Source organism: Gossypium hirsutum, chromosome A05 (genome assembly GCF_007990345.1).
Source record: "Gossypium hirsutum isolate 1008001.06 chromosome A05, Gossypium_hirsutum_v2.1, whole genome shotgun sequence".
NCBI lineage: Eukaryota > Viridiplantae > Streptophyta > Magnoliopsida > Malvales > Malvaceae > Gossypium > Gossypium hirsutum.
In genome coordinates this window covers 101,466,526-101,489,559 of record NC_053428.1, presented here as the reverse complement: position 1 = coordinate 101,489,559, position 23,034 = coordinate 101,466,526, and the positions used below count along the sequence as shown (strand labels likewise).

General features: G+C 34.9%; 1 protein-coding gene across 1 annotated transcript; it reads left to right on the top strand.

Annotated features, from left to right (window-relative positions):
* Nucleotides 1-1,620: 1,620 nt before the first annotated feature.
* On the top strand, nt 1,621-2,476 carry LOC107961455 (uncharacterized). Its single transcript, XM_016897582.2, has 2 exons — nt 1,621-2,060; nt 2,230-2,476. Exons 1-2 carry the CDS (start codon nt 1,682-1,684, stop codon nt 2,238-2,240), a joined length of 390 nt encoding a protein of 129 aa, XP_016753071.1. The 5' UTR covers nt 1,621-1,681; the 3' UTR covers nt 2,241-2,476.
* Nucleotides 2,477-23,034: the final 20,558 nt, after the last annotated feature.

Sequence of the window (23,034 nt, the reverse complement as noted above, 5' to 3'; positions counted from 1 at the left end):
TTAAGTGTGCTGTTTTAAGATTAAAAAAAAAAAAACATCTTTATTATTGTGATCTCTATACTAGCAAGCTCCACCATTTTGATTGATAATGGATATGTATTTTGTATAATCAACAGGCAGAAGATATATTTAATAAATACAAAAAAAAAATTAACATAATAAATATAAGATGTCATAGCTAACATCAAATCCCTTTGCTCTCCACCCGTGTCTCTTCCAAAATAAATTAAAGCGAAAACTGTTCTTTTCCAGCTGCTGCTTAAAGGCATCTCTCTCCTTTCTTCTCTTTGTTGCGTCCTTAAGTCTTTACCATCTCCCTTTTCCCTTCTCATTGTTGGGACCATAGGCAGGCAGCAGTCCGACGGCTCTTCTCATTGTTGATCACTCCTTTCTCATTTGCTTCATTGTTTCATCTTTCCATTTTTCCATTTCTCCATTTCGGATATCTCTTCAACCTCTAGTCTATTAAATTTTAAATTAGGTGTAGGGTTTGGCCGTTGGCTTCTCCCATTAGGGAGATATTTTAGGAGTCAATGAGATTTGATCATTTTGGTTTTTTGAATCCACGGTGATTTGGTTTTTTGGTTCAACCCAACTTGTTTTGGTCTATGCCTAATTCAAAGGATTTGAGGTTTTGTTGATTTTTCAATGACAAGATTGTCAGTGCTGGATCAAATACTAAGTTTGTGAGATTGGATCTGATTGTGATGCCCTGTGATATAATTCGTAATTGTGATGTTAGTATTTCTTTCTTGAGTCAAATTTGTTCCTTGGTATAACTTGACTTTCAATCTAAGCATTTGTATCGTTTCTTTACTCTTTATGTCCAGTGTATTGAGATCTTTGTAACTCATTTTATTTATTTGTAATGATTTAATATTAATAAAATTTCCTCTTCCAATTTATATTTAATTGCTGTTTAGAATTTAATAGTTTAACATTTTTCTTATTATCAACAAGGCCTTAACTCAACAGGTAAAATTAAAATGTTGAGAATTTAATATTTTATGATTTTTTTATTTGTTACGTCTTTTAACATCTTTGAAAGCAAAGCAATGGTGAACATTCAACAAAAACCATAAAATTAGCTCAATATCTACATGAAAAATAATAAAAAGTATATGGTAATTTGGTGCCACATGTACAATCATGAACTTCTCCCACACGCATACATACCTTGCCACGTTTACTCCAATCAAATAATTTCAGTCTTTAATGCTCAATCATGCATGCAAAATACGATTTTTTGAAATAGACTAATCCTCCACTTATTTCCCTCCACCTCAATATTTTAAAACATTCCATTAAAACTTAAAAAATATTTATTTACCTTAAAGGGAAAAAAAATCTCGAGATGAAACTCTTATAACGTGGCAATAGTAAGCCACGTGGCGAATTGAATACCCTATGAAACTCCAAGCCTAATTAAACGGCACCGTTTCAGGACCCTTTTGACTAGTCCTTTTCATCACATGTCTTTTCGTACACCAAGTGATAGTTGCCTCTTGTCTCACTCTACTGCCAAGTGTCATTCCACAGGAAATTGCAGAACCCCACAAAAAAACTCACCGTTTTAATCTCTTCTTTCCCTCCTATAAATTCCCCCGCCACCCTAAAAAATCCCACGTTAAAGGAAAGAAGAACCAAAAAAAAAAAAATAATAATAAGAGATACCGACTTGATGGAGGCGAAGAAGGAGGTTCCGATTATGGAGGTGGAGAGTGGTGATTCGTCGACGGAGGAGGCGGAATCAGAGTCGCCGAGGTCTGTGGTGGTGCAGATGAAGAAGAAAGTGGAGAAAGTTCATAATCAGGTTTTAAGGATAAGAGAGGAAGAGTCGCATCTCGGCGAAGATTTCTTCGGCGGCGACGACGAGAATAATAAGAACGACTCCGTATATGGAGGAGGTGTTGGCGGTGGAGGCTTTGATGAAAGACGACGACGACGACGACGACGTGTCAACGTGGTTCTTGTTTCGAGACCGATCTTGCCTTGTTCGCCTCTCAGCGGCAAGAACAACGTTAAAAGGTCTTACACTGAACCTACCGAAATCAATCAAGGTTTGTTTTCTATTTTTCTTTTTTCTTAAAAACTTTATTTTTTCTCTTCTTTGTTTTCTCCTCAACCTGTTTGGATGCTAAGAAACGTTCGTTCTTTTTGAATTCTAATAATCAGATCCTCGCGAGAATGATTTTTGTTAATAATTGTATTAATTTGAAATTACGGCAGGGAGTTTTTAGAGAAGGATTAGCGAACCTTGCATTGAGGGAGACTTGCAGTGTTTAGCTTAATTAGTATGGGAAAGCTTGAAGATGAATTTAATGGAGTAGCGTTTAATTATGAAATCTTAATTAGTTAGGGTTTTAATTAGAAGGAGAAATCCTGTTTTTCATCTGTAGATCATGATGTACAAAACAGTTATCAAATGTACAATGGAATCATTCTACAGCTCAACGTAGTAAGTAATATTTTCTTTCTTTTTTTTCTTGTAAATAAAAATTCACTATTTTTCTCCTCCTTAATTATCCAAAAATAAGTTACAATTTTGAAAAAATCGGGATAAACTTTTATTCAAAATTACTCATCTCATATTAGTTGAGTACAGATAGTATGAATATTTTTAAAAATTATTTTAGAATAGTTATATATTTTTAATTATATTTATATGCGTCAATTTATTTGAAATTTGAAATGATTTATTATCTAACTAATATCCAAAATTTAAATTGGTTATGTAAACCCAAACCCAGCCCAATGCTCCGACAAGATGCGGCACATCACACTAATGGTGGAAGCAATCCACTTAATCAAATTTTCAATTACACACATTAAAATATAAAATTTAAACATAAAAATAATTAATAAACAATTTAATAAAATCATCCTTATAAAAATAAAAATAAAAATCATGTTTATAAAAAATAAAATAATTTTAAAAATAACCTAACAATTAATCGATTTAAAAATGATAAAAATGACAAAATAATCTGATGGAACTAATTATATGTCAAAGTTAAATTAAGTGAAAATTGTTTTTATGGAATAAAAATTTCTGGAGATTTCTTTTTGACGATATTACTCCATCACGAACTCATTAATTATTTATAACCTGCGTACGAAATTAAATTTCTTTTTGATAATATTGTTATTGTGCACAAAAGTAAAAACCCGAATGTTAAGTTATTCACAATTTAATGGTGATGTCCAAATTTTAACTTAATTTAAAAACACATTTTAAATACTTCCAGTAAGGTAAGCTTTACCAAATATTAAAATTCTTTTAAAAACATATTTTAAACACTTCAAGTCCATGAAAATGACGGTTGAATGATTTCTCAATTCCTATAATTACATAAAATATTTTTAATAGCAATTTGTAATTTTTCAATTTTCATAACGTATCAATATAAATAAAATTCATAATTTAAAATAATATAAATATGTTCAAACACATGAGTATCTTATAACAACAACAATATTTCAATATGAGTTACACGTGACTTAATTAATAATTAACTGAACACCAATACGTAAAGCGCAACAATAACAATACTCCTAGACGCACAAGGTAATAAACAATATGGGGATCCCTATACTCTACAACATATGTGTCGAAACTATTTTTTATTTTGAAAAATGGGGATCGAATTCAAGGCGCCCTTTGGTTTCAAGGCGCCCTTTGCGGGTTTTCACCTTGGCCTCTCATTTTTCTTTTCTTTTTCTTTTTTGTGTTTTTTTTAAACTATTAACTGTGACTGAATCTGAATTCATCGGGTTGGGCAGGTCCTTGCCATTCATTTCGGTCAATATCAATGCTCCTCCAGAACAGGCCTTCTTTACTACATAAGGTCCCTCTCAATTTGGCATATTTCTTCCTTTGAAATCCTTCCATATAGGAAGGATCTTTTACAATATCAAGTTCCCCTCATGGAATTCTCTAGGATAAACCTCTCTGTCATAAGCCTACATCGTCTAACTGTGACGGACATCCTTTAAATTCGACTGAACATATCGGGATTGGATTCATTCTGCCTCATCTCATTTTAATTCTGACAAGATTCGGAGAAAATGAATCTTGTTTTCAAAACCATTTTTATCCCAAAAACCAATGAGCCATGTGTTGCCCCAGCAAAGATCCTGGTTAACATTCAATAAGCATAGAGGATAAATGGTGACTTCTTTATGCCAATCCTTACAAGTCTCGGTCACCTTCCACAATCTCTTTTTGTTGTTTTTGTTTTTTTCTTTCCCTTTTTTGTTTCTTTCTTTTTGGCTGCCTTTGCTGTATTAGGATATGACGTCCAAACTTTGAGCAAACTGTAAAGTTTTGATATTGCGCAGTTGTATTAGACATGATCTTTTCTGACATTACTTGTCGACACTTTTTTTTGAAATTTGATGACTACCGACCTTGTAATATTGGCATATGAAGTGACCCTTACCCTTTTCATGAAGTCATCAACGACTACCAAGATAAATCGATGTATATTAGACGAGAATGGCCTGATAACATTCACGCCCTACATAAAGAAAGTCTGTTAAAAAATGAATGAGGTACATGAATCCTGTCTCAATAGTACCCAAACCTCATGATTAGTGTGGCTACCATGAAACCATTAACATATGTCCTTCTGACACCCGTATAGACATTTTTTGCATCTCCAGGTATATCTTGATATGATTATACGAAAACATCTTTGAATTCTTAGAATAACTCAATGACGATTTACTTTGTCTTTACGGTGACTCAGGCTCCGATCTTTGCCTCCTGCTCACAATGTCCATTGACTCTTCGTAAAGTAAGATCTATTTCTTATCTTATTCTACCATTCAGAACAAAATCAAGAGATAAGCTACAATCTCTGTCATCTTCAAGGTCTTGAGATCTACTTAAACACATATCTCACCCCAAAAGGGAGTCAGTTACAGCGTTGCTCCTGTCGTTGATATCTAGGGACCTATTATAGGTACAAAGGCATATTTCCAAAGAATAAATGATTCTAAGGATGATTATTTGTATGACATGATTATGAATGAAATGAGAGAATAAAAGAATATTTGCTCAGAATGAGACACGAAAGTGCATTTTTTATTGAAAATAAAGATGTTTGAACATGAGCCTATTTCAAAAAATTTTTTTGTTGCTTCTAGGCTTAAAACAACAAGTGTGTTTTGAACATTACTCTGTATTAGCTCTAAAAACTACCAGAATTACTTCTGCAGTCCAGTTGTTCATAACATTTCAAAGCTCATAAGGGAGAATACCTGATAAGTTTCCTTCCATCACCCCCTCTTCAGATATGGTATTAATGCTCAAATTTTCCATCATATCTTCATCTATCACGTTCACCCCATTTTCAGTATGATAAGGTAACGAATTTCCTACACCAGATGCATCGTCGAACTTCACAACACCCATGTTGATAAGCCTTTCAACTAGCCTTTTAAAAGAAAGGCAGTTTTCTATCGAGTGCCCCACTATTCCCGCGTGATATTCACATTGAGTGTTCGCGTCGTACCACTTAGGATATGAGGGTTACAACAGTTTTAAGTAGACAAGGGCCACAATGTACGCATGAAATAGAATTTTGTACAGCTCCCGGTACATTACTGGAATGGGAGTAAACTGGAGCTTTTATGTGTTTTGCCTTGTATTGGGCTCTTGTCTTGGCGAAACTTGCTGGCCCGTGGCTATCGTTCTCAGTTGATTGACCGTAATCGATTTTACATAACATATGCTCACATTGCTGACGTCATTTTCTCTTTTTTTTGGGGCTGACTTCCTGGTGTTTTCCCCAGCCTCTATATTTCCGCATCTTATCGCGTTCTCTATCATTTTACCGGACATTACTATGTCCGCGAAACTCTTAGTTGCGCTGCCCAGCATGTGATTAATGAAGGGGGCTTTCAAGGTATTAATGAAGAGCATGGTTGTTTCTTTTTCCAGAAGTGGCGGTTGGACCTGTGTAGCAACTTCCCTCCACCTCTGAGCATATTGCCTAAAACTTTCACTCGACTTTTTCTCCAGATTCTGTAACATGATCCTATCAGGCGCTATGTCCGTCACATGGCCATACTGCTTCATGAAAGCCTATGCTAAATCCCTCCATGATTTGACTTGGGTGCGATTCAGCTGATTGTACCATTTGGCTGCAGCCCCAATCAAACTGTCCTAAAAATTGTGAATTAACAACTGACCATTATTAACATGACCAGTCATCCTTCGACAAAACATCGTGATGTAAGCTTCAGGTAGCTAGTTCCATTGTATTTTTCAAACTCCGGCATTTTGAACTTCGGAAGCAGCACTAGATCCGGAACAAGGCTTAACTCCTTAGCATTCATTCCACACTGATAATCAGCGCTTTCCAGCACTTTGAAGTTCTCTTCTAACTATTTGTACCGGTCTTCTAGCTGCTTTGGGAGTTCTTTTTTTATCCGTTCTACATCTGCCATGTCATCCAGATCAGGGACACCGGGTTTCACCGAATTGTCTCCGGAGCCTGAGCTTGTCGGGAAGTGTGTTAATGTTGAAACGCCAGCTTGATGCTGAGGAACAATGTTGATGGACACCCGAGGTGGATATGCATTGGGTTGTGCAGGGGTATTTGTTGGGGCGAAACCCAGTGGATAGACAGGATCCTCACTGTCATCCCCGAGATTGATCATAGGGCTCTTTCCTTTTCCTGGCCCTCCAAGCAATAATTGGGTTAACTGATTCATCATGTTCTTTTGCGATTCTAGCATCTGATCCTTCATATCCTGCTGAATCTTGGTCAGTTGCTCTTGCATCTGTTCTTGCAGCCGATCCTGCATTTCCTTCTACATTTATTCTAGTTTTTCCAACCTTTGATCCATAACTTTGGCTTTTCTCTGTGTGTAGTAATAATGTTTATGGTAACTACAATACGATTTCTAATTAATTAGGGTTCTCTTGTGAAGTTTAATGTACATGATGCAATGCAATGCAATGCAAATGCATGGAATAAATGCAAAAGAAAGTAAGACGTTGATTCTGAACTCAATTCTATTAGAACAACTTTTCTAGAAAGCAAATTCCTTTACATAAAACAGATTACATATACGGCTTTGCCCTCATATTCCAGGCAATCCCTTTTTCTGTTAAAGTCAAACCATGCAAACTTCTAATAGATACCTCCACTAGCTCCTTTTGCTTAATCCGGACTGCGACTTATTACTTACTTATTCTCACAATGCTTTTAGCTCCTTTAAGAAAGTCAGGACGTGACTACTCTCAAATAATCTTTATCAACTTGAATCTTCAGGTAAAGTCTTGTTTTCCTCCGCGAACTATCAGCCTTCTTTGGTTGTGTTTACTTCGACCATATTCAGACAACCGTATTATAATCCACTTTATCAATAAATTCATTTTCTTATGACAAACTGTTCTATTTAGCAATCAAATATGAATCAACATCTCATTTCTATGTTGATGTAATGTAATGCAGTCATAATCAAAACAAATAAAATAAGTTAGTACAGAAGAAATAAATAGCAAATAGAGCACCTATTTGGGTAACCACTAGGGTTTGGAGTGGCTCTACTTAGGGTGGGCACTTAAGGCTCACTATATACGGTTTAGTTCTAAAGACAGGTTACCTAAACCAGCAGATTCCTCGATCCTCACCCATTATAGGCTCATGTGGATCGAGTTTAGTTCAGGGGAATATATTTCCCTATGGCCATGGGGAGGTGAAAACCTCACGAAGACATAGGTACAGATGTATCTCGAAAGCAGTCCACTAGCCCACGCGGAGGTGAAAACCTCACGAAGACATAGCTTCTCACTCCCACTTAAATGGTGTGACCACAACGGTCATGCAATATGCAATACAAGAGTATTCTATGGGACTTGAGCCAAAATGAATGTAGTAAAAGGATCGTATGTCAAAAACCAAATTTTAAATTTTTGACAAAAGGATAAAAAATAATCAATTTTACGGCTTGACTCTCTTATTGGTCTCCAGTGGAGTCGTCAAGCTGTCGAAACCATTTTTTATTTTGAAAAACGGGGATCGACTTTTAAACGAGGTATGGAGTCGCCACCGATCTTTTTGAGGTGTAATCGGATCACCTTGAGATTGACTATTTTAATAAAACATTTGATTTATTAAAATAATAATTTTAAGTCTACGAAAATTGAGAGAAGGGTTCGGGAGTCAGTTACGCACAAGGAAGGGTTAGCACCCTCATAATGCCCAAATTTGGACCAATTGGTTATTTAATGTCCTATCGTTGAAAACTTAAAGAAAATTTTGCCAAAATATGATTCCTTTAAGAATGTGTGATCAACTCGAATTGGATTTTAAGATTCACTCGTTTCAAAGAAATAAAGTACCACATCCAGCACGTTAGGACACGATATTTTAAGCCTCTTGTAATATCCTGATTTTGGGCCTAGTCGGAATAGTGGTTTCGTGACCACAAAATCCGAGATAGAAATAATTATTTTATGATTATTTTAAGGTCTATGATATGATTGCATGATTGTGTGAAAATTTTGTGAAGAAATTTTATGCATAAAGTGCTTAAATTGAAATTAGGGACTAAATCGAATAATTTGAAAAACTTGTATTCTAGAAGTTTCTAGTATGAAATTGTTTTGAAATATTAATTAGGAGGTCTTAAATATAAATTTTACCAATTTCTAAGTCTATGGACAAAAATTGGACATCGATGGAATTTTTGGAAAGTTTAGTAGTAAGGGCATTTTGGTTATTTAGGGGTAAAATGAATTAAAATACAAAATTAAAAGCCAATTTTGCTCATCTTCAACCCCATGGCCGAATATAGCAAGGAGAAACCATGGTTATGGTTTTTCAAGCTTCCAAGCTCGATTGTAAGTCCGTTCTAGCCTCGTTTTTAATGATTTTTACGTTTTTGGAGTCCCGGTAGCTCGATTTAGCTTATGCTAGCAATAATTTAACCTAGGGTTTATATTTGGAAAAATACCCATAGGTGAAATTTGTGTATTTTGGTGTTTTATGATAGAATATGAGGTTTTAAATTATGTTAGACAACTTGTGCTACTCGGTTTTAAGTGAAAACGAGCAAAATGGCTTAATCGGTAAAAATACCTAATAGTCATAAGTACATGTTAGAGCGAGAATTTGATGTTTCCATAGAAGGGAAAAATGATCAGCATGTTATAAAACATAAGAGAATAGGCTGAAGTTTAATTTACGAGCTTTGAGGCAAAAGTGTAAATATGCAAAAGTTTAGGGGCAAAATTGTAATTTTTCCAAAATATGATTTTGGGTCAATTTGAATAATGTGAGTCCTAGTTAGACTATATTTTAAATGATAGAGCAAGGAAAACTGAAATTCGGGCTAAAATGGGGAAAATTCCAAGTTGTGGACGAAATGGTAAAAGTAGCCATTTTCGCATACGAGGTAAGTTCATATGTAAATGTTGGTAACATAGTTATTGTTTTAAATGTTTTAATGTTATTTAAATGATATGATAATTATTATGAAATATCATACTTGTGACAATTGTTTGATAATATGTCAAATTATGTGATATACTTGGAAAATGTGAAATACTACCGAGTATCGGTATCGACATTCCATAGAAGATGGTTGAGACATATTATTAGAAAAATGTCCCGTTGAACCTTAGGAATGGATTAGGATACAAGTGACATGTCACTGGGATATTTGGGCATCCGAACTCGTTGAGTTGAGTCCAAGTTCACTTATGGATGCGAGCGTCCGAACTCGTTGAGTTGAGTCTGAGTTCGAGAGATGTAACTAGGCATCCGAGCTCGTTGAGTTGAGTCCGAGTTCACTTATGGATGTGAACGCCCGAGCTCATTGAGTTGAGTCCGAGTTCACTTATGGGCGGGTTACATGGTAGCTTGGCTACATATGTGGCACTTATGTGCAAACTTTCCATGTATCCGAATTATATTCTGATGTGTTCAACGGGTAAAGTTCTACTGAAATGGAGGAATACTCAAGATGAAAGGGACGTATTGGTAAGTGTTGTGAAATGGGTACTTTGAACAGGTATGTACTTCACCCTCGGGTTGAAAAATCGATATAACAACAATATGGTAAGATGATAAATGAAAATGTGATATGAATGTCTTGGTGATGATTATGCAAATGATGTTTTATGTTTGCTTATATGGTAATGTTACTTGCTATTTGCATGTGAACTTATTAAGCATTTATGCTTACTCTCTCATTTTCATTCCTTGTAGTTTTGACAAGCCAGCTCGGAAATCGGGAATGGTCGGAGGCTCGCTCACACTATCGTATACCATCTTGGCATAATGGCTTGTATATTTTGAGTATGGCATGTATAGCATTATAATCATTTTGTATATATGGTCTTATGATATGGTTATTGAGTGGTATGGAAATGCTTGGTAATGACTAGCCATTGGAATGGCTAATCATGATCATATTTGGTGTTATGTATGTCAAATTGCTAGCTAATCCATGGAAACCATGAAATAGGTAAAATTTACCATAAAATAGATTCAGACAGCAGTAGTGATGTGAATTTGAAAAATCACTAAAAATAGTAGAAATGGAATTAAATAATGAATAAGGAATCGAAGCTTGATGAGTCTATTTTCATATGGAAGAAGCGAAACAGGTATATGAGCTATATTTTATGAGATGTTTAAATTTTTGTGAAACAGGGCCAGAGCAATTTCTGGATCCCCTGTTCTGACTTTGGAAATTCACCATAAATTTTACAAAGATAATTAGAAGTCATGCTTTATATTTACAGATTCCTTATTGAGTCTAGTTTTATTAGAGACAAACGAAATAGTCATTGAAGCTTTGTACAGGGAGATATCTGATTTGTAATACACAAAGGTCAGAGTAGTTGAACCCTGAAACAGGGGAGACTTTAACTAATAAACTGTACTAATTGGCCCAACCAAAAATTCTAGAAAACAATTAGTAGATAGATATATGAGTCTAGTTTCAGGAAAAATTTATGGAATTGGATTTTGAGTTTCGGAACTCGAGATATGATTTTTAAAGCGACTGTGATGCAGTTAGCCAGCTTGTCTGGAAATTTTAAAATGAATTGTATGAGCTGTTTAAGTAATGAATTAAGTCCGTTAACACCTCGTGTTCGACTCTGGAAACGGTCTCGGGTATGGGGCGCTACACCTCTAAAGACTGAGATCACTTCATGATTTCCAAAACGCAATGAAAAGGGTATTCAATTATTTGGTCCAACGAAAAAACGAAACCCAGCACGTTAGGGCTCGATTTCTCGAATTTCTAAACATAGAACATTGCCTTATTTTAAAATTTAAAAAACATGAATAAAATTTTAAAGGAATATTTGACTATTTTGGGCAAACAAAAAATAGAAGCCCAGCACGTTAGGGCACGATTTTCCAAATTTCCAAACGCCAAACATTGTCTTTGTTTTAAAGAGTTTCCAAATATGCAATTATTAAACCGGCTCAAAATATATTCGTTTGGTTTACTTTAGGGTAAAAAAAGAATAATGTTGGGCGAAAAGTTGGAACTTAAAAAAATAACGCAATTACGAGCATCAAGCTTAATATTGAGCATGAAATAAAAATTCAGGGCAATATCATTACATAAATAAATCATGGGGAAACATAAAGGAATGAATTAGGGTACATGCAATGGTAATATATCATATGTTATATAAATTCAAACATTTAAAACCGAAAGCTAATGAATTAGAAGCTAATTTAGAGGAGATTTCAAGCAAATTACACTAGAGTAATATCAAGCTTTTTTAAAATAAAATAAAATGGATAATCGAGAAGAGAGAAAAATTTAAAAAAACATTACTATACAAACAACACAAAGATTTTAAAACAAGTCATTGATACCAGAATTTTAAAAAAGAAGAAAAAATATAAATAGATAATATATTATTTAATAATATACAAATGAATTTTTAAAATAAATATCATAAAGTAAATAATTTACATGAAAGTTTGAAATGCATCAAAAATAAAAACAAAAATAGATAATATAATAATGCATAAATGAAATTTCAAAATGAATAATATATACATGTCATTTGAGTAAAAAATATATGCAATGGAAAAAGCTTAATATAAATAATATATATATAGATGTAAAATAATTCATGAAAGTGTTTAAAATAAACAAATATGTACATGAAAAGTAAAAAAAACAAAAACAGTGTGAAATCAACAAGAAAAACATGTTTATTTCTTTTAAAAAAAATTTAAAACTTAGTTCAAAAGAAAAACAAAATCAAAAGGGTAATCTATAAACAAAACGAACCATTAGAACAAAATTTTGGACCAGAATAAAATGCATACAAACGTTTGGGGGCTAAAATTGAAAATAAACCAAACCCCAAAACAAATTATTTCAACGCGGACTGAAATGAACATACGCACATTTCCAGGGATAATTTAAAAAAAAGGAAAATATAAACAGGTTTTAATTACAAGTCAGCGCAAAAGAGGATGGACCAAACACGCAAATTAACCATTTAAAGAAAATATGCGCGTTGACCAAGTCAAAACGTGTTCTGTTTCTTCCCTCCCCAAAACGTTGTTTTAAAATTTTAAAAAAATAAAATAAAATAAATGAAGCCTTTATTTTGGTTTCTTTTTTTAAATATTAAAGCACCCTTTTAGAAAACCCAAAATTTTTAACCCTTTCTGCTAGGGTTTCAACCCAAAAATATGCAGCCACCAAACCACCACCACACGGTGGCTGACAGTGGGCAAACAATGGCCGATCTCGCCAATCAGAAGAGGATTTCGACCACGAACATGAAGGCCAGGTAAACGTTCCTTTCTTTCCCTTCTTAATTTCGTATAACAAGATGAAAATAGAGAAATCGAAAGAATAATGAAGGAAAACCAAGTGAAAATCACCTTTAACAAATATGGTTGCTATCGATTTTTACGTGTATTCTGTATTCGTTTTGTAACCCCTCGATTACAATGATTTTGTTTCGGCTTTTATAGCCGAAAAGAAAAAACAAAAACAACTTGCACTTTCTGTTACTGCTTCCCATTCTTTCGCAGGTATGGAGACGTGAGTGAAGCGGCTACATAGAGCGAACGTGAAGGTGCGAAGTGCGGGCGTGGCGTGGAGGTGGAGGTCTCCTGCGGCGCTAACTGCTTTGGCTAGGGTTTCCCCTTTCTGAAACCGGAGTTTGGGTTGTCGGGCTTGTAATAGAGCCTTTTAATTTTAGTGATTTGGGTCTGTATCTTGGGCCGGGCAAAATTTGGGCCCTACAGCTGCCCCTCTTTGCTCATTGTCGTGTAACGGGAATAGAGCAAAGATTTTAAAAGGGCCAATATTGCCTGGTCTTGCTGAGTCTTTGACCTCTTTGGTGCTCCTTTTCTTTAAGTAGATTTATAGCAACTTCAGGAAGATAAGGTTTGTGACTTCAACCTTCTCCACTGCAACTTCAAGGAGACAAGGCCGGTGGCTAAAATCTGCTCTATAGCCGATACATAGAGATAAGACTCGCTATCTTCGATCTGCTCCATAGCCGATACTTGGAGATAAGATTCGCCATCTTCGATCTACTACATAGCCGATACATGGAGATAAGATCTGCAATTTCAGTCTGCTTCCTTGCTACCTCAGGAAGATAAGACTTGTACCTTCAACCTGCTCTCTTGCTACCTTAGAGAGATAAGGCTGATGGCTAAAATCTGCTCTAGAGCCGATACATTGAGATATGATTCGCCATTTTCGATCTGCTCCATAGCCGATACATGGAGATAAGATTCACCATCTTTGATCTACTCCATAGTCGATACATGGAGATAAGATCTACAATTTCAGTCTGCTTTCTTGCTACCTCAAGAAGATAAGACTTGTACCTTCAACCTGCTCTCTTGCTACTTCAAAGAGAGAAAGCTGATGGCTAAAATCTGCTCCATAGCCGATACATGGAGATATGATTCGCCATCTTCAATCTGCTCCATAGCCGATACCTGGAGATAAGATTCGCCATTTTCGATCTACTCCATAGCCGATACATGGAGATAAGATCTGCAATTTGAGTCTGCTTCCTTGCTACCTCAGGAAGATAAGACTTGTACCTTCAACCTGCTCTCTTGCTACCTCAGAAAGATAAGGCTGATGGCTAAAATCTGCTCCATAACCGATACATGGAGATAAGATTCGCCATCTTCGATCTACTCTATAGCCGATACATGGAGATAAGATCTGCAATTTGATCTACTCCATAGCCGATACATGGAGATAAGATCTGCAATTTTTAGCCTATTACCCTACTGTTTAGGGGGTTAAAGCTCGTATCTTCAACCTGCTCTCTTGCTACATCAAAGAGATAAGGCCGGTGGCTAAAATCTACTCCATAGTCAATACATAAAGATAAGACTCGCCATTTTCGATCTGCTCCATAGCCGATACATGGAGATAAGATCTGCAATTTTTAGCCTATTACCCTACTGCTTAGGGGGTTAAAGCTCGTATCTTCAACCTGCTCTCTTGCTACATCAAAGAGATAAGGCCGGTGGCTAAAATCTGCTCCATAGTCAATACATAAAGATAAGACTCGCCATTTTCGATCTGCTCCATAGCCGATACATGGAGATAAGATCTTTTATTTTCTGCCTGTTACCCTACTGCTTAGGGGGTTAAGACTCGTATCTTCAACCTGCTCTCTTGCTACCTTAGAGAGATAAGGTCGGTGGCTAAAATCTGCTCTATAGCCAATACATGGAGATAAGACTCACCATCTTTGATCTGCTCCATAGCCGATACATGGATATAAGATCTGTAATTTTCAGCCTGTCACCCTACTGCTTAGGGGGTTAAGACTTGTGGCTAAAATTTACTCCATAACTGATACATAGAGATAAGACTCGCCATTTTCGATCTACTCCATAGCCGATACATGGAGATAAGATCTGTAATTTCACCAATGTCGCTACATTGCCTTCTGGGGAACATGCCCTGTAGACTCAGTTTCATGTCTATGTTTATGCCAAATGATTAGAATGCTACGACCGAAATGAATCAGATACTCCTAACCAAATGTGTTATGAGTAATATGAATGTAGAAATGTCATGAAAATGATTCTTTTTTAAATGCTTAAAGTGTTATCACTCGTTATTCATCAGAGTTTTATCACTGTCGTATTATGCTGCCTTCTTGCTCGCCTAGTATTTCCGATGAAAACCTACAGAAACAACCCATTTTACTCAACTGGCTTGCCCCGCTGTAGTTTCAAAGTCTCTTCCACTGTACCTTCTGGGACATAAAGTTTATACTTCCCACTGCAACTTCAGGGGAATAATCATTTGATTTTTTCTATCCATCTTACTGCAATTCAGAGGTATAGGATTTGCATCATCTTCAATCAATTTGATCTGTTACACCATTCCCTGGGTGTAATGAACAGATGTATATGTCTAATATCTGCAAAAATACAAAATACCATTTTCCTTCTCATGAGAATAATCCCATTGCTCGTTCTTTGTCGGGATTGTAACACCAATGTAATTTTTTTTTTGCCCAACCAATGTCTTTGACAGAAAACCTAAGGAGATAATTTCAATTTGGGCTTAAATATTTCCAACCCTTTAAGCTTGGTGAGTTTTAAACAATAGTCTTGTTTTAAGTTCCTGTATTATTTAGAAGCTTCTAGAGTAATATGCGAAACTCCTTTTATGAAAGTATGATTAGTCCACTAATCATTATTTTAATGCAAAATGCTTGAAAAAGATCATAATAATGGACCAGAAAGAAATTAGGAGCATAGCTCGAAGCAAGTAAGCAAATGCAACTTAAGAAGGAAATTTATTGGAACGTATCTTGAAAAGAGTAAAGTAATCAAAGATAGCAAAAAAAAAAAGAAAAAAAAGGTAAAATAGAAAAACTAGGTGCCCCAGATATCGTAGCTTGAGCTTCTCTATACCAACTTCTTGAGGACCATTTTGAGCTCAATCTGTGCTTAAGGGATCTGGAGTACTTTGTTAATGCCCCAGGACGTAGCATATTTCTTCATTGTTAATTCAGGCATAGCAAAACTACTGTATGCCCCACTTTGATCAAAATTTGAGCTGCTGTTTTCGGGTTTTCAACTCAAAACCCCTTTGGTTTCAAGGCGCCCTTTGCTGGTTTTCACCTTAGCCTCTCATTTTTCTTTTCTTTTTCTTTTTTTGTGTTTTTTTAAACTATTAACTGTGACTGAATCTGAGTTCACCGGGTTGGGCAGGTCCTTTCCATTCATTTCGGTCAATATCAATACTCTTCTAGAACAGGCCTTCTTTACTACATAAGGTCCCTCTCAATTTGGCATATTTCTTCCTTTGAAATCCTTCTATAAAGGAATGATCTTTTACAATATCAAGTTCCCCTCGTGGAATTCTCTAGGATAAACCTCTCTGTCATAAGCCCGCATCATCTGACTGTGACGGAAATCCTTTAAATTCGAATGAACATATCGAGATTAGATTCATTCTGCCTCATCTCATTTTAATTCTGACAAGACTCGGAGAAAATGAATCTTGTTTTCAAAAACATTTTTATCCTAAAAACCAATGAGCCATGTGTTGCCCCAACAAAGATCCTGGTTAACATTCAATAAGCATAGAGGATAAATGATGACTTCTTTATGCCAATCCTTACAAGTCTCGGTCATCTTCCACAATCTCTTTTTGTTGTTTTTGTTTTTTTCTTTCCCTTTTTTGTTTCTTTCTTTTTGGCTGCCTTTGCTATATTAGGATATGACGTCTGATCTTTGAACAAACTGCAAAGTTTTGATATTACGCAGTTGTAGTAGGCATGATCTTTTCTGACATTACTTGTCGACACTTTTTTTGAAATTTGACGACTACCGACCTTGTAATATTGGCATATGAAGTGACCCTTACCCTTTTCATGAAGTCATTAACGACTATCAAGATAAATCAATGTATATTAGACAAGAATGACCTAATAACATCCATGCCCCACATAGAGAAAGTCTATTAAGAAATGAATGAGGTACATGGATCCTATCTCAATAGTACTCAAACCTCATGATTAGTGTGGCTACTGTAAAACCATTAACATATGTCCTTCTGACACCCGTATAGACATTTTTTGTATCTCCAGGTATATCTTGATATGGTTATACGAAAACATCTTTGAATTCTTAGAATAATTCAATGACGATTTACTTTGTCTTTACGGTGACTCAGGCTCCGATTTTTGCATCATGCTTACAATGTCCATTGACTCTTCATAAAGTAAGATCTATTTTTTATCTTATTCTACCATCCTTAACAAAATTAGGAGATAAGCTACAATCTCTGTCATCTTCAAAGTCCTGAGATCTACTTAAACAAATATCTCACCCCAAAAGGGAGTCAGTTACAGCGTTGCTCCTGTCGTTAATATCTGGGGACCTATTTTAGGTATAAAGGTATATTTTCAAAGAATAAATGATTTTAAGGATGATTATTTGTATGGCATGATTATGAATGAAATGAAAGAATAAAAGAATATTTGCTCAGAATGAGACACAAAAGTGCATTTTTTATTGAAAATAAAGATGTTTGAACATGATCCTATTTCAAAAAAGATTTTTGTTGCTTCTAGGCTTAAAACAATAAGTGTGTTTTGAACATTACTCTGTATTAGCTCTAAAAACTACCAGAATTACTTCTGCAGTCCAGTTGTTCATAACATTTCAAAGCTCATAAGGGAGAATACCTGATAAGTTTCCTTCCATCACCCCCTCTTCAGATATGGTATTGATGCTCAAATTTTCCATCATATCTTCAGCTATCGCATTCACCCCATTTTCAGTATGATTAGGTAACGAATTTCCTACACCAGGTGCATCGTCGAACTTCACAACGCCCATGTTGATGAACCTTTCAACTAGCCTTTTTAAAAGAAAGACAGTTCTCTATCGAGTGCCCCACTATTCCCGCGTGATATTAACATTGAGTGTTCGTGTCGTACCACTTGGGATATGAGGGTTGCAACGGTTTTAAGTAGATAGGGGCCACAACGTATGCATCAAATAGACTTTTGTACGGCTCCCGGTATGTTACTGGAATGGGAGTAAACTGGAGCTTCTCCGTGTTTTGCCTTGTATTGGGCTCTTGTCTTGGCGAAGCTTGCTGGCCCGTGGCCATCGTTCTCGGTTGATTGACCGTAATTGATTTTACATAACCTATGCTCACATTGCTGACCTCATTTTCTCTTTTTTTCAGGGCTGACTTTCTAGTGCTTTCCCCAGCCTCTATCTTTTCGCATCTTATCGCATTCTCTATCATTTCACCGGACATCACTATGTCAGCAAAACTCTTAGTTGCGCTGCCCAGCATGTGATTAATGAATGGGACTTTCAAGGTATTAATGAAAAGCATGGTTGTTTCTTTTTCCAAAAGTGGTGGTTGGACCTGTGTAGCAACTTCCCTCCACCTCTGAGCATATTGCCTGAAACTTTCACTCGACTTTTTCTCCAGATTCTGTAACGTGATCCTATTAGGCGCTATGTCCGTCACATGGCCATAATGCTTCATGAAAGCTTATGCTAAATCCCTCCATGATTTGACTTGGGTGCGATTCAGCTGATTGTACTATTTGGCCGCAACCCCAGTCAAACTGTCCTGAAAATAGTGAATTAACAACTGATCATTATTAACATGACCAGTCATCCTTCGACAAAACATCATGCTGTGAGCTTCAAGGTAGCTAGTTCCATTGTATTTTTCAAACTCCGGCATTTTGAACTTCGGAGGGAGCACTAGATCCGAAACCAAGCTTAACTCCTTAGCATTCATTCCACACTGATAATCAGCGTTTTCCAGCGCTTTGAACTTCTCTTCCAACTAATTGTATCGGTCTTCCAGCTACTTTGGGAGTTCTCCTTTTATCCTTTCTACATCTGCCATGTCATCCAGATCAGGGACACCAGGATTTGCCGGATTGTCTCCGGAGCCTGAGCTTGTCGGGAAGTGTGTTAATGTTGAAACGCCATCTTGATGCTGAGAACCAATGTTGACGGACACCCGAGGTGGATACGCATTGGGTTGTGCAGGGGCATTTGTTGGGGCGAAACCCAGTGGATAGACAGGATCCTCACTGTCATCCCCGAGATTGATCATAGGGCTCTTTCCTTTTCCTGGCCCTCCAAGCAATAATTGGGTTAACTGATTCATCATGTTCTTTTGTGATTCTAGCATCTGATCCTTCATATCCTGCTGAATCTTGGTCAGTTGCTCTTACATCTGTTCTTGCAGCCGATCCTGCATTTCCTTCTACATTTATTCTAGTTTTTCCAACCTTTGATCCATAACTTTGGCTTTTCTCTGTGTGTAGTAATAATGTTTATGGTAACTACAATACGATTTCTAATTAATTAGGGTTCTCTTGTGAAGTTTAATGCACATGATGCAATGCAATGCAAATGCATGGAATAAATGCAAAAGAAAGTAAGACGTTGATTCTGAATTCAATTCTATTAGAACAACTTTTCTAGAAAGCAAATTCCTTTACATAAAACGGATTACATATGCGGCTTTACCCTCATATTCCAGGCAATCCCTTTTTCTGTTAAAGTCAAACCGCGCAAACTTCCAATAGATGCCTCCACTAGGTCCTTTTGCTTAATCCGGGCTGTGACTTATTACTTACTTATTCTCGCAATGCTTTTAGCTCCTTTAAGAAAGCCGGGACGTGACTACTCTTGAATAATCTTTATCGGCTTGAATCTTCAAGTAAAGTCTTGTTTTCCTCCACGAACTATCGGCCTTCTTCGGTTGTGTTTACTTGGACCATATTCAGACAACCGTATTATAATCCACTTTATCAATAAATTAATTTTCTTATGACAAACTGTTCTATTTAGCAATCAAATATGAATCAACATCTCCTTTCTATGATGATGTAATGCAATGCAATCATAATCAAAACAAACAAAATATATTAGTACAGAAGAAATAAATAGCAAATAGAGCACCTCCTTGGGTAACCACTAGGGTTTGGAGTGGCTCTACTTAGGGTGGGCACTTAAGGCTCGCTATATACGGTTTAGTTCTAAAGACAGGTTACCTGAACCAGCAGATTCCTCAATCCTCACCCACTATAGGCTCATGTGGATCGAGTTCAGTTCAGGGGAATATATTTCCCTATGGCCATGGGGAGGTGAAAACCTCACGAAGACATAGGTACAGATGTATCCCGAAAGCAGCCCACTAGCCCACGAGGAGGTGAAAACCTCACTAAGACATAGCTTCTCACTCCCACTTAAATGGTGTGACCACAACGGTCATGCAATATGCAATACAAGAGTATTTTATGAGACTTGAGCCAAAATGAATGTAGTAAAAGGATCGTATGTCAAAAACCAAATTTTAAATTTTTGACAAAAGGATAGAAAATAACCAATTTTACGGCTTGACTCTCTTATTGGTCTCTAGTGGAGTCGTCAAGCTGTCGAAACCATTTTTTATTTTGAAAAACGGGGATCGACTTTTAAACGAGGTATGGAGTCGCTACTGATCTTTTTGAGGTGTAATCGGATCACCTTGAGATTGACCATTTTAATAAAACATTTGATTTATTAAAACAATAATTTTAAGTTTACGAAAATTGAGAGAAAGGGTTCGGGAGTCGGTTACGCACAAGGAAGGGTTAGCACCCTTATAACGCCCAAACTTGGACCAATTGGTTATTTAATGTCCTATCGTTGAAAACTTAAAGAAAAATTGCCAAAATATGATTCCTTTAAGAATGTGTGATCAACTCGAATTGGATTTTAAGATTCACTCGTTTCAAAGAAATAAAGTACCACATCCAGCACGTTAGGACACAATATTTTAAGCCTCTAAAGACTGAGGTCACTTCATGATTTCCAAAACGTAACGAAAAGGGTATTCAATTATTTGGTCCAACGAAAAAACGAAACCCAGCACGTTAGGGCTCGATTTCTCGAATTTTTAAACATAGAACATTGCTTTATTTTAAAATTTAAAAAAACATGAATAAAATTTTAAAGGAATATTTGACTATTTTGGGCAAACAAAAAATAGAAGCCCAGCACGTTAGGGCACGATTTTCCAAATTTTCAAACGCCAAACATTACCTTTGTTTTAAAGAGTTTCCAAATATGCAATTATTAAACCGGCTCAAAATATATTCGTTTGGTTTACTTTAGGGTAAAAAAAAAAGAATAATGTTGGGCAAAAAGTTGGAACTTAAAAACATAATGCAATTACGAGCATCAAGCTTAATATTGAGCATGAAATAAAAATTCGGGGCAATATCATTACATAAATAAATCATGAGGAAACATAAAGGAATGAATTAGGGTACATGTAATGGCAATATATCATATGTTATATAAATTCAAACATTTAAAACCGAAAGCTAATGAATTAGAAGCTAATTTAGAGGAGATTCCAAGCAAATTACACTAGAGTAATATCAAGCTTTTTTAAAATAAAATAAAATGGATAATAGGGAAGAGAGAAAAAATTTAAAAAACATTACTATACAAACAACACAAAGATTTTAAAACAAGTCATTGATACCAGAATTTTAAAAAAGAAAAAAAAATATAAATAGATAATATATTGTTTAATTTTAATCTTAAATAAATTTTAATCATTCTAAGTCAGATTAATTTATAATTTAATCTAAAACCTAACTCAAATTATTTTATAGTGAATTAAGTTTAATTTAATCATATTTTAAATTAGACTAATTCTCAAAATACCTCTTAGTCAAATAAAATTAAACCTAAAGCTGAACATAATCTAAACAAGCCACTTTAATCCCTTTAAAAAAAGTTAGCTTCAAGATTAGTTTCCCATAAGTTGAAAATCAATTTAATCATTAAAAGTCAAAATTTAATTTAGTCTTAAAATTAAAATAAAAAGTCAATATACTGAAAACCTAAATTTAATCATTTTATATGAAAATTTTGAAATAATTTATTGTATTAAAAAATTATTTAATTTATTTTGATTGGACGTGAAAGTTGATACCAAAATTTTTGGAATATTATAGGTTAGATATTCAAATCTATTAATTTCTTTTAAAAAATATATTTATAAATTTAAACAAGAATTAAATATGTAAATGAGTATCAAATTCAAATATTCAAATCAATTATCCATATAAATAAAGTAAATACAATATCAACGGAATTTTATCATGATTGATATTATTGTTGTTGTAACCATTTGAAAAATCTGAATTTACATATGTTTAAACGCGTAATATCTTATTGGAGAATTATAAATAATTTAAGTATTGTATCATGTAATATATTCAATGATTCTTTTATATATATATATGAATATGATGGGATTAAATTATAAGTTATTTAAACTTATAATCCTTATGCCCATGGTTGTTGAAATTGAGTTGGTTAGATTGAGAATTAGTCAGAGGTATTTTTTCGGAGAGAGGCATCAAATCAGTTGACTTAAGAATCAGTATAGATTGATTGTACCTAATTTTCTTTCATAATTTTTTATGATTTATTGAATCAAATTGGACGAATTGATTAGACCAACTGGACCGAAGAATGACCATCAATCTAATTATGAAAGTCTTGTTTATGTCTTGTTTTTTAAGAGTGTGTCAATTTAGAATATCTTTTAGTACTTCCATTTCTATTAAGCCATTTTTTGGTTGTAATAGAAACAACAACAGCAACAACAGCAATAATAACAATAACAACAACAAAAAAAAATAAATGAAATTTGCTTGGATTGGTAAAATTAAAGTTTTTGAAATTATGATGGCTTGTGTTCAAGTTTGACCATCTATTGATTTAAATAGTTTTTTTAATAAATTTTATATAAAATATAAAAACACAAAATATTCTCAAAATATATTTTTTTGGTAAAAGAAGGAGCTTTCTAGTAATTTTTCAACTGAGTCAAGAGACATTTAATTAATTTATGACACCAATTCAATCTACTACATAATAATAAGTAGATTATGGTACACTCACAATGTGGGTGAAAAAATTATATAACAAATATATTATTAAAAATTGATGTAAAAAATAAATGAGG